The sequence below is a fragment of the Helianthus annuus genome, chromosome 16 (genome assembly GCF_002127325.2).
Source record: "Helianthus annuus cultivar XRQ/B chromosome 16, HanXRQr2.0-SUNRISE, whole genome shotgun sequence".
NCBI lineage: Eukaryota > Viridiplantae > Streptophyta > Magnoliopsida > Asterales > Asteraceae > Helianthus > Helianthus annuus.
Window position 1 is genome coordinate 169050755 of NC_035448.2, and position 12365 is coordinate 169063119.

At 36.8% G+C, this 12365-nt stretch overlaps 1 protein-coding gene across 2 annotated transcripts in view; it reads left to right on the forward strand.

Moving 5' to 3' along the window:
• Window positions 1-5686: 5686 nt before the first annotated feature.
• The window catches only part of LOC110916003, a 28793-nt gene continuing 22114 nt past the window's right edge, over window positions 5687-12365 (forward strand). For both annotated transcript variants that reach the window (XM_035984878.1, XM_035984879.1), the window contains exon 1: window positions 5687-5930. In XM_035984878.1, coding sequence (XP_035840771.1) covers window positions 5697-5930 — 234 coding nt within the window. In that variant the 5' untranslated portion in view covers window positions 5687-5696. The remainder of the gene's footprint in view (window positions 5931-12365) is intronic.

Sequence of the window (12365 nt, forward strand, 5' to 3'; positions counted from 1 at the left end):
AAGAGAGCAGATGCACACCGAGAGATAGAGAGAAACTTGAGAGCATTCTGTCCGAAACACACACACACTTTGAGAGTTTGCAAAACACATTTGTGAACATTGTGCTTGTAACCGGAACCTTTCATTCGCATTAATACAAGTAGTGTTAATCGGTGAATCTTTGTGTGTTTTTGTTTGTGCTTGTTTCATCCCGGTTTGCTTGCTAGCTTGGATTCCACACTCGCTAGTGGGTTAGTATAACAAGGTTTAGGTTCGTCATCCTCCGAGAGGGACCTACAATGTACCACTAGAATATCATTTTAACCAACATTGATTGTGGTTGACCAAGTTTATCTTAATTGGTTACCATTGACTAATCCAACACCAATGATTCTAATCGACTACCATTAATCCTAATTGACCATAATGGGACATCCATGACCTTGAATTTAGTACTTTTGGTTCTGGTACCGAATTTATCCCTACATGTTATGTAACATAGATTAATGAGTTGATTGCCATTTTAGTCCCTGTGGTTTGGGCCATTTTGCCAGTTTAGTTCAAAGGTTTCATTTTTAACATCTGGATCCAAAAAGGTTTCGTTGTTGCCATTTTGGTCCAACTGACTTAACCCCATCCAATGAACTCTGTTACTCAGGGGGCAATTTTGTCATTTCCTTTTTAATTTATTTAAAACAATCAAACAAATTTAACAAAAACCCTCAACTCAGCCTCATCTTCCACTAAATCTTCTTCCCTGTGATACCCTCCAAACCCAGGTCACATAGATTTTTCGGTCACCCATTTCGTTGTATTACAAGACAAACCACCACCATCCACAACCGTTGGCCCACCGGAAAAACTAGAAGATGTAGATGTTGATGGTTGCTCAGATCCAACAACAAGAACCCACCCCACACCGCCACCACCACCACCACCCACTCCAACCGCCGCCTGAAACCATCGCCCCATCCCCCTTCTAGTGAAACCCCTTTTCATCGACGAGCCAAATCCTGTTGAATATCTTACATCCAACACATCGTCTTCCTCAGGTTGGATGAAAAAACCCATCATTCTTGATGAAAAACCATCACTGCTTACCACTTTGGGAACTCCGACGAACCCTTTCGGCGTCCGATCCGACACCATCTCATAACACCACCGTTCACCCATCGTTAACCACCATCTCATAACACCACCATTCACCAACATCTTAGACCACCATTGAAGGGTTCACCTAAATCAAAATCAAACCCAAATTCAAACCAAATATCAAAATCAGACCCAAAATCAAACCACCGATGCTCTTGGATTCCCTTAGTCGTCGGAAAACAATCGGATCCTTAGGGTTCTTAGTCTGTTACCACTGGCTAGATCGTTTCTCGGAACTCACAGAACAACCCCAGTCGCTGAAAAAAGCATAGTGCAAACTCACTGGAACCCTAAGTTTATTGCCGGAAACACGAACCACCGTCAACGGTGGTGGTGGAACCCTAGCCGCAGGTGTTTAACCTAATCGGCCCATAGAATCTGTTGCAACCTACAAGTATCAAAGCCAATCGGAGGTGGAGATGGGTGGCAGTGTGTGGCATAGTGACCAGGCGGTGGTGGAGAGGGAGGCGGTGGTGGAGAGGGAATCCGGAGGTGGAGGTGAGTGTATCAGGGATAGCTTTGTATGTATATAATCATATGTTATATATTATAACAAAGAAATGGTTTTACTAATCATAAAAATAAAGTGAAATTTTAAAAAAATATGAAATGACAAAATTGCCCCCTGAGTAACAGAGTTCATTGGATGGGGTTAAGTTAGTTGGACCAAAATGGCAACGACGAAACCTTTTTGGATCCAGATGTTAAAAATGAAACCTTTGGACTAAACTGGCAAAATGACCCAAACCACAGGGACTAAAATGGCAATTAACTCTAGATTAATAGTCTAAAACCATTGTTTTGTGCTCATATAGAAATTCGTTGTGGCCAGTGACACATAGAGGAGCACAAACTGGGTAATTTTAATAACCAGTTTCGGTTTCACGTTTTAAGGGTTGGAACGGGTTCTAGTTCCGGTTATTTAACCAAAAAACTATACCCAATGTGCACGGTTCCGGGTAGGGTTCACTTTCGGTTCTTAAGAAACCGAGTATTAAAATAACCTATTTTTGGGTTTTCCTATACCTTATTTCCGAGTTTTTAGTACTCTATTTCCAGGTTTAGTAATACTCTATTGCGTTTGATTCAATCGCAATGCAACTATAGCTATAGGATAGATTGAGTTCAATCAGATACTTCAAAACGTGCGTTTCCATATCGTTAACACATCACATAATGCTTGGATTAATCCATTCGATATTTGCGAGGTACCCGTGCCGCAAAGCACGCGGGTCTTATTACTAGTTATAACATATAGTAGAAGGATGGAAACTAAAATAGTATTATTACTAACACAATCGTTGTTTATAAATTATATGTATAGTTATATATTAGAATCTTTTTATATAATATTCACGATACAAAATAAAAGAAAAATGAATACATATATTTGATATTTAGAATAAGATTAATCTCTGGACTCAAAAAGTAATTTACCCTAATAATAATAATAATAATAATAATAATAATAATAATAATAATAATAATAATAATAATAATATGAAGCGTGGTGTGACCGCCCCCAAATAGTAATATAAACTCTATTTATTTGATTTGGTTTATTAATAGATAGAGATGAGTAAAAAAGTTTATTTAAATTTTAATACTTATCTTTTTAACTGGGATACAGGTTATTAAAGAGATTAGGCGGCAATTAGAATTAAAAGCTTTTGTTTTCCCTCTTTCTCATTAAAACCGCTATGAAACCGCATTTCTCAACCTAGTTCAGTGATCCAGGGGAAATTAGAACTTGACGAACTTGTTCATTCGCTGGAAGGAGTCAACTGCCAGTGATCGAAGGGTTACCATTGGTTCAATCGCAACCTCAACCACCTTCAATTTTAGGTCAGTAAATTGTAAAAGATAGATGATTATGTTCTATTTAAATATGTTCAAAGAAACAATCTTGCTGAATTCGGCCATGTAGATTTTGAAAAGAGCTGTACACAATTGTTGTGTTCATTATGAGTAGATAAGTTCATACATATACATATTCTTTTGGTTTACATCAGGTCCAATTGTCATGCCAAAACAAGGCTGAATCGCCCTTTCCAATCACACTTGATGTATTTATTGAGATCCAAATTAACTTTCCCAAACTCCTTGTTAACTGCTGTGGTATAGTCTAAACCCCGTCATTGCTGCTCGGAATAAGGGGTGCAAACGAGTTGAGTCGAGCCGAGTCCGAGCTCAACCAGGCTCGAGCTCGGCTCGATTCGAGCTTTATTTCTAATTAAACTTGAGCTCAACTCGAAGGTAATTTTGAAGCTCGAAATCAGCTTGTGCTAGACTCGTTTAGTATTTATTAATTAATTTATATTAATTATAACTATTATTATACATATAATTTAGTTATTTTTTTCTATTTATATAAATGGTAATTATTATTATATAAATATATGTTTAATATAAAATATATAAATAGAAAGCTCGTTTAGGCTCGCGAGCCGGCTCGAGCTCGATAAGCAAAGCTCGGGCTCGTTTACTAAACAATCTACTTTTAGGCTCGAGCTCGAGCTCGTTTAAGCTCGGCTCGTTCGAACTTTTTTTCAAGCCGAGCTCGAGTAGCTCAGCTCGTTTGCACCCCTACTCGGAATCACATTAGTGCAGGCAATGTTACCGTCGCCTTAACTACTAGGGCCCAAAGTTGGGAGCCGAAGGCCTTGATACGCCACCACCAGTTGGAGATCAGGCCCATATTCAGTTCCTTGATGTTGATACCTAATATGCGCAGCCCTCGTTTCTTCTTCGAACCTTATAATATTATATACTAAATATTGTTATTGTATTGTATGTTTTTGAATAGACAGTATGGGTAGGCGCAAACAACTACATATCACTTCTACGGACAACAGTAAAATGCAAGATTATCCATCAAATTCTCATGATGCATAAGGTACTAATGCAAATTATCCGAATTCTTTGATGTAGAGGGGGCATTCTTGACCCAAAGCCTTCCAAGTGGGTCAGTTTGGGTTGCTTTTAAAATTATGTGAGTTGGTTTGGCTAAGATATTTTAATTAAATGGGTCACAATGGGTCACTTGAAATTCCATCTTGTTATTTTCGGGTCAAAGCGGGTCGACAACATTAAAGAAATGGGTCGATGTGGGTTAGTGTCTTAAATAAATGGGGCAGGTTTCGGATCGGAGTGGGTTCAGTTCAAATTGAGTTTCTGGCCGAGACGGTTTCGGCACGACGTAGGTTTTGGATTGGAACGGGGTCGGTTCGGGTCGGGTTTCGGGCCGACACGAGTTTCTGCATGGGACGGGTTTCGGATCACAACGGGTTTTGGGCCGACACGAGTTTTCGCACGAGACGAGTTTCGGTTCGGGACGAGTTTCGAACGTTTCGACGCGAACCATTTTCGACGCGAACCATTTCGACCCGTACCCCTAATACATGCAGACCTGTATAAGCGTTATTACAACTGAAACTGATTCACATCTCAGTATTCTATGAGTAACGACTGAAATTGTTATACACTGAATCTAATTAATGACTGAAAAGTTAAATTTTGTTGTCGTTGATCGAAATGATAACAGACAAAATTTAAGTCTGAATTGAGTATAGTGAATTCAGTTTGTTTCGATTAGTTTCTGTTGATTTTAGTGAAATAAGTTTCAGTGATTGTGAATTCAGTTGATTGTTTCGATTAGTTTTAGTTTTTTTTAAGAACAAAATCAGAACATCGATATTAGATCTGTTTCTTGTATGTTTAAATTGGCTGAAAGAATATTTTGAATCGAAATCAGATCAGTTTGATGATTAAGATCTGAGTTTGGTTCAAAGAAGGAACTAAATCAAAGAAAATCTAGTTATACACGCATATCACGGCTTATTTTAGTTATGAATCTGAGTCGTGTTGTTGCTGTTATTTACAAAGTTAATCTGGATTTGATTTGGGTTCAATACTCGACATATTATATTGGATTTTACGAGTTTACTGCTGATCTATCAGCAACTGACTTTTCAATGTTAATGGCGTCTGCGACAGCTAACTCGATTTCTGCAGTCGGGTTTTCGAACGTAGAAAAAGACTGATCTAGTTTGATAGTTGCAGCTTGCGTCTGTGATTAGAAAACAAAAAAAGAATTCACGGCTGAATCTGAAATAAACGGGTGAAAAGATTAGTGATTAGGATCGATACAAGTGTTTGCAGCCGGTTATCATTTAGAGTGAAAGGGAGTTATGCGGGACTGTATCTCACAGAAACTTTTTCGAAGGTTACCAACCCGGACCCGTTTTAACCCGACAAAATTGCCCCTTGATGTACAATCACTTTAAAAAAATCATTTTTTTAACCAACCCGAAACCCGTTCCGACCCGAACCCGTTCCGACCCGAACCCGTTCCGACCCGAACCCATTCCAACCCGAACCTGTTTGACCCGAACCCGTTTCGACCCGAACCAAAACAACCCTTTTTTTAATTGACCCGTTTCGACCCGAACCTGTTTTGACCCATGACCCGACCCGACCGATCCGTTTGCCAGTTCTACTTTGATGTATTGTTTTTTTTCTTCTTCTCATTGGTTACTTTTTGACTTTGACTAGGTAATGTGTACATGGAAGCTAGACCAGCGAGGATTCAGGAGAACAAAAAAAGACTACGAGAATTAGGAGTTAAAAACGTTGTGGACTCTATGACAAGTTTGGTAGACAGTAACAAAATGAAGAAAAAAACAGTGAAAAGGAACACTCGTGCGGGGGATGTAGATTATATTCCAAATCCAGATCCAGGTGATGATTCTGAGGAAGATAACCAACAAGTTGGTAGAAGTATTGTAGAATCCAAAAAGGTAATATGATTATTCAAACTTTGTTTATTTTATTTTGAGTAAATTGCTAAAATCGTCCCCGACGTTTATTCACATTTGCTAGATCCATCCAAAAAAGGTTTTTTTTTCTCATAGGAACCACTAAGGTTTCAAAAAAGTTACTAAATTCATCCAAAATGACTAACACCCTAACAAAACTAACTTGATAGAGGGGTAATTTAGTCATTGTCTTAATATATAATTTACCCTTTTTTAAGAGTTATATCTTGCCCCCCACCCTTTTATAAACAAAACCCTAAAACCCAATTTTTGAAGCTACGACCTCACAATGTATCCGTTTACAACAACGAAGATAAAAATGATTAACTAGACTTGCCTCCTCATCTAGTCTTCTCCAAATCATAGACATATCCATTACTGACTTGGTGCATATAGGACAGGAGAATCTGTTGAAAAAAAAAAGAATTAAATTTTAGTAAAAATGCAAAAAGATAAATACATGAACCAAAGAATCATATAAATACTTACTTATTACGGCTTATCATCTCGTTACAACATTGAGAGCGCATTGTGTGTCCACATTTCATGACAGTAGTGTCTTTCTGTGAGTCGAATAGGTACTGAAAATGCAGTGGTGGATACATTATAACTTCGAATGTTCGTTCAAAACGCAATGAGTGGTTACGACTTACAAATAAATGTAAAACGGATACATCGTTGTTCATTTGTGTTCGTTCAATTATGTCAATAGAAATTCTTTGAAACAACGATGTATCCGTTTACAACAACGCATGATGCGACAGTGGTGTGTTAAACACCTGCATTACAGCTGATCATAAGTTGTTTCAAGACCTGTTTGTTTGACCCATATCAGCTGGCCTGTAACTAACATACCTGTAATCTATCTAGCTGGCCTTCAACTAACAGACCTGTAAGTTGTTTCAAGACCTGTTTGTTTGACCCATATAGATGATTGATGAAAATATATAATGCACACCCAAATAGATGATTGAAAAATATTTATTCGTTGTTGAAAAGATTGAAGTTGGTGCTAGCAAGTCCTTTGGATGTGCAATCTTATAAACACCATAAAACTAAAAAAATCACAATGTCTAGCTAGCACATTGCCTTCTGCTTGAAATCAACAATCGAAGGATTGATTTAATTTAAGTCCACTGATTTGATATAAGTTTTGATTTGATTCAAGTCCACTAATAATAGCTTTAATAGCTTTGATGTTTTCGCTGCATTTTCCATTAAGGGTAAATTAAATATATTAAGACAATGACTAAATTAACCCTCTATCAAGTTAGTTTTGTTAGGGTGTTAGTCTTTTTGGATGGATTTAGCAACTTTTTTGAAACCTCAGTGGTTCCTATGAGAAAAAAACCTTTTTTAGATGGATCTAGCAAATGTGAACAACCGTCAGGGATTTTAGCAATTTACTCTTTTATTTTATATATGTAGGTCCCTAAATCGGAGGATCGATTTTCACTACGGAATCCTTGTTTATAGCAAACAAAGTTAAGTGTGCGGAATCCACTTAACTAAGCCAACCAAACATAGAACAAGATAAACACGCGGTTAACCAAAGAAACACACTCGTTTGATTAAACTGAGAAATGCCAACTGATACAAACACAGTTCTTACAAGCAACAATGGTAAACTAGCATCTCCAACCTTATCAGATAACATTCTGTTCCTATATATAGCAGCTGGGCTAACGGCATTGACGAAAGTGAACTTGGGCCGACGAAACAGATGAAAGCCCAAGTTAAAGCCCAACAGTCAACGAATCAAGTCTGATTCGTTGACCACCTTGACGAATCATAAACGAAACTGACAGATCTGATTCGTCGACAACAAATTGACGAAACAGTCCTGTTTCGTCAAGGGCTGCACTTTGCATACTGTTTCTGCACAACAGTTTGCAGAAACAGAACTGGAACAGAAGTTGTTTACAAAAGACATTAATGCCCTTTCATGCGACATGCATAGTTTAACACAAATTACAAACACGAGAGACAAAATATGTCGGACACAAGCGGATAGGAGGATATCCGACTTGGTCGACTACGGATACAGACTCGATAAAAGACTAAAGACCGTACAAAATACGACACTATATACAAGACTAGCGACAGACACAAAAAGTGCACCAACAAACTCCCCCTTGTCTGTTGCTGGTCTTCGGTCTTCATCTTGATCTTCACAGGTGACGCCTTGACCAGGAACTACCAGAATGTATTCCCCGGTAATAGCAGTAGCATGCAATTCGTTGAAACTTTAACGCTTGATGAGCATCCTTGTCTTCGTAGATGATGTCATGCCTGTACAACTTCGTGATATCAGACGCCGACATATTCACCAACCACATCGGGTCCAGTATTCTAAAATTCTTGTCATCGTTGAATACGATCACTGCTTCATGCGTATCCGAATCATAACACCATAGACGCATGTCTCCAAGAAAATCCTGTTGCATCGGCATGAGAGGAATCTTATCTACCACTCTCGGAGGATCATACACCAGCTTGTACCTGCCTGTATTTGTTTCCGGATCAAGTGTGAACCTGATGTGCTGATGCCTTGGAAACTGCGGTTTGTAGGACTTGTCTTTCCATCCTGACTTCCTGTTCATCTTGAGAAGACGTGCAAAGTGAGAATGTAACGCTCCGCGTTTTCATAACTTTCCATATTCAGAAACCGTTGTCTATATTCCTATTTTTGGAAACTTTGTATCCTTCTATTCGTCGTTTCATTATAATCGTCGAAAAAGCTTTATCTTTAATTTAATTCGTTCGTAACTTTGGGTTAGGTACTTAAACGCATTGGGAAACTTGGGCTATCACTTGGACTACGTAAACTAGCACGTTGAAACTATTTTATTATGTTCATGTTGGATATGAGTTTTATTCTATTATGCTATGTAAACAAACTTGTATACTCGCTCTTTGCTTTTGCATTGAAACTCTATTTTAATACATGTTGCAGGTTGATTATTGAAGTATGGATGATTCATGAAACAAGTTTAGGGTGGACTAGATACACGCCTAGAATATTCTATCTTTTGTTTGTTATGTTACTTGTTGAAACAATGTTGTTATTTCCTTTTGAATCATGTATGACTTTTAAGTTTTGAAATGAAATTTGAATTTAAATTAATTATTGTCACATAGTGTTATGACGTTTTGAGCAATCTACACACTTCGTCTCATCCCGATGTTTCCGCCATCGGTTGGGGTGTGACAGATTGGTATCAGAGCCATAACTATAGGGAATTAGGAAAAGTAGGAATGCTTTAACCTAGTCTATAGTTTTAGAGCTTTATTCGTATGTTTTACTTCAAACTACTTGCATGCTACTTTATTTGCCTTATTTATTCTCTTATGATCTTTTAAACATATGTGTCACTTATGTGTTAATACTTGACATGCCATCCTTATGTGTTAATATTTGTTTCATTGTGTGTTAATGCTTGTCTATTATGTTCGATACTTGTTGTATTATGTGTTGATACTCATTTTATTGTCCTAATCCTTATGTGTTACTCTCGACATGCCTTCTTATGTGTTTATGCTTGTTCGTTTGTCCTTTTAACATACGCTCTCCCTAAGGCATTTTACTCGATTTTTCTTAAACTCGAAAACACTCATATTATACAAAAGAGACGAGTTTACCAAAATAGGCGTGAAACCCACAATTTGGTAAACAACTCTCATCTCGCTTGATTTCATTTTGTTGCACGAAATTACACCATTAAGTTAGGAGTGAAATCCACATCTTAATGGAAATTTCAAATTTCAAATTTCAAATTCATTTTCTAGTGGACCCTCGTTAACGTGTCGAAATTAAACTTCGACCCAACGAGTACCAACCACACTTAGGGTACGAACTCGTCAAGCTAGGGGTGAAACCCGCACCTAGTCGACTAGTCCCACTCCTTGATTTTACATAAATCTCGCCAAGTCTCGAATTTTCGATTGAATTGGGGCATGTAGTAACCGGAAGGGCGAATACCGTTAACCGACTTGTCGGCGAGAGTATACCATCTATTAGGCCAAAGCATGCTCTTCAATTTCAAATGACCTTTCGACCACTTCGGTTAGTCAACGTTCCGTTTTGGAACAATCCAAGTCTCTTTTTATCGAACTTACGCCTTATTATTTTCGATCTTTTATGATGAAACTCTCTCTTGTCAATTTTGAACTATTTGTGAGATTTCACTTTTGCGCATACATCATACTATTACTTTTCATACGATTACGCATTATTAGCATGCATAATTTCTCGTAATTTTATTTACATTTTTCTTTTTGTAACAAGTGGAGACATATCGTCGAGATAGGAGTGATTTCCTTACCATGACGATTAACTCCACTTCTTTTCTCATCTTACAACGACCTTTCCAACGAGTTAGGGGTGATTCCCTTACTTAGGTGATCGTTACCAATACTTTCTTTAGTAGACTATATTATGTAAACACGATCATTTATACATCTAAATCGATTATCATTAGTCAAATCTCTAATTATTTCAAAATGCATTGTTTATATGAATGAACTTCTTATCCTACAATCTATATTTTTATATAGCTTACACACGTGAAATTTTTAACTCTTCCGTAGACACTTGTTTCTCAACATTCAAAATTTCACGAAATACTACCCGTCAACTTAGTCGGTCTAACAAATCCATTGCCCGCGAATTTTGTATTCAACATAACTAATAAAACAAGCTCATCACATATCATTAAACTAGAGATTTTATTTTCAATTGAGAATCGAATCAACTTTTTTGCACACACCTATAAAATATTAAAAATCTTATTCAATCATTTACTAAAACTCCTTTTCAAAACCAATAAAACATTTTTCAACAATCACTAAATTCGTATACCAAATTTCTTTTTCTAAGGATCAACTTTTTCACAAGATTCTGTAAATTTCAAAATTTTCTAATACAAAGTTACTTAAAACGATGCAAACTTATTAATCCCTAGCACTTTCAAAACCTCACGCGATACGTCAATTAAATTCAATACACGTGGGCAAGGAAACTTCATAAGAACCGACAAATTCGCAACTATGTAAATTCTTTTAAAACCATAATAGCATTTCCATTCTTTTACAAAGTATCATTTCGCATAATCAAAAGATGTCTTCTTTTATATTCTCCTTACATTCACAAACTAGATTTCTACATTCCATGACAACTCAATCTATTTTAACTTCACGTTTTGCGCGAACAACTATATATGCATATCATTTTACACGTTTTAGTCAATATCTCCCAACAATCTCACGCGCGTCACTCGTCCCCTTTTTCTTTCATACTCAAAACTTTTAATCTTTTACGCGCATAAACTCGTGCATTTCGATTTATACTATAAATAAAATCATTAATTCCTACATCCATACTTATACATTCTATGCCTTTACTTATGTTCACACTTACACATTTATGTTATACTCATGATTCAAAATTCATACGTTTTACGTTTATACACACACTCGCAATTATACATTTACGTTGTCCTTACATTCATGTCTATACTACATTCGTATTCATATTCATACGAGTTATGTTTTCAGTTGCACTTTTACAACTTTGTTACACTTATACTCATACACATGTATTTTATTCATACTTAAACATTCATGTTTTACACTTAATTTTCACATTTACATCCATACTCATGCATCTTGTGTTTATACTCATATTTATACTCGTATTCACACTCGTACTCGCATTTATGCTCTCATTTATACGATTTACGTTATATTCGTACTCGCATTTATACTCACGTTTATAAGATTTCTGTTATACTTGTACTTTTGTTTGTACTCTCATTTATACGAATTGTGTCTATACTCACGTCATTCGTTTGTGCTCAAATTGTGCTCACATTTATGCTCATTTTAATACACGTTATGCTTATACTTTTACTCATACTCCTGGCATGCGTTTTGTGTTTATGCTCACGTGCATGTTCAAATTTAAACTTATACTATGCTCATGCTTTTTTTTTACTCAAAAATATATACATTCGCACATGTACACGGGCGAAACCCGAAGGATTCGCTTACGTTGGACTTATACTATTTGGAACGCAAACATGCTTATATGCTACATTTCTATACACTCGCAATCTTATTTTCAAAATTTATGCATACCTTGATTCATACGCAACTAGTACAAGATATGCGGATCATGCGACGATTGGTATAATCGCGGGTGCACACGGGATTATAGTAATGGCCGTATGAGAACCATAGAGTGTACTACTGTGTATGGTAAGGCATAGAATGTAACATTGCACGGAATATGAAACAGATGCAACGTAGTCCAAACATGGTGGATACGCCGCTGGTACTTCCTATATATAAGTGTTTTCACCATGTTACCAAAATTTCATAAAGCGTACTATGAGAAATTCAGTGTTTTACAGACCA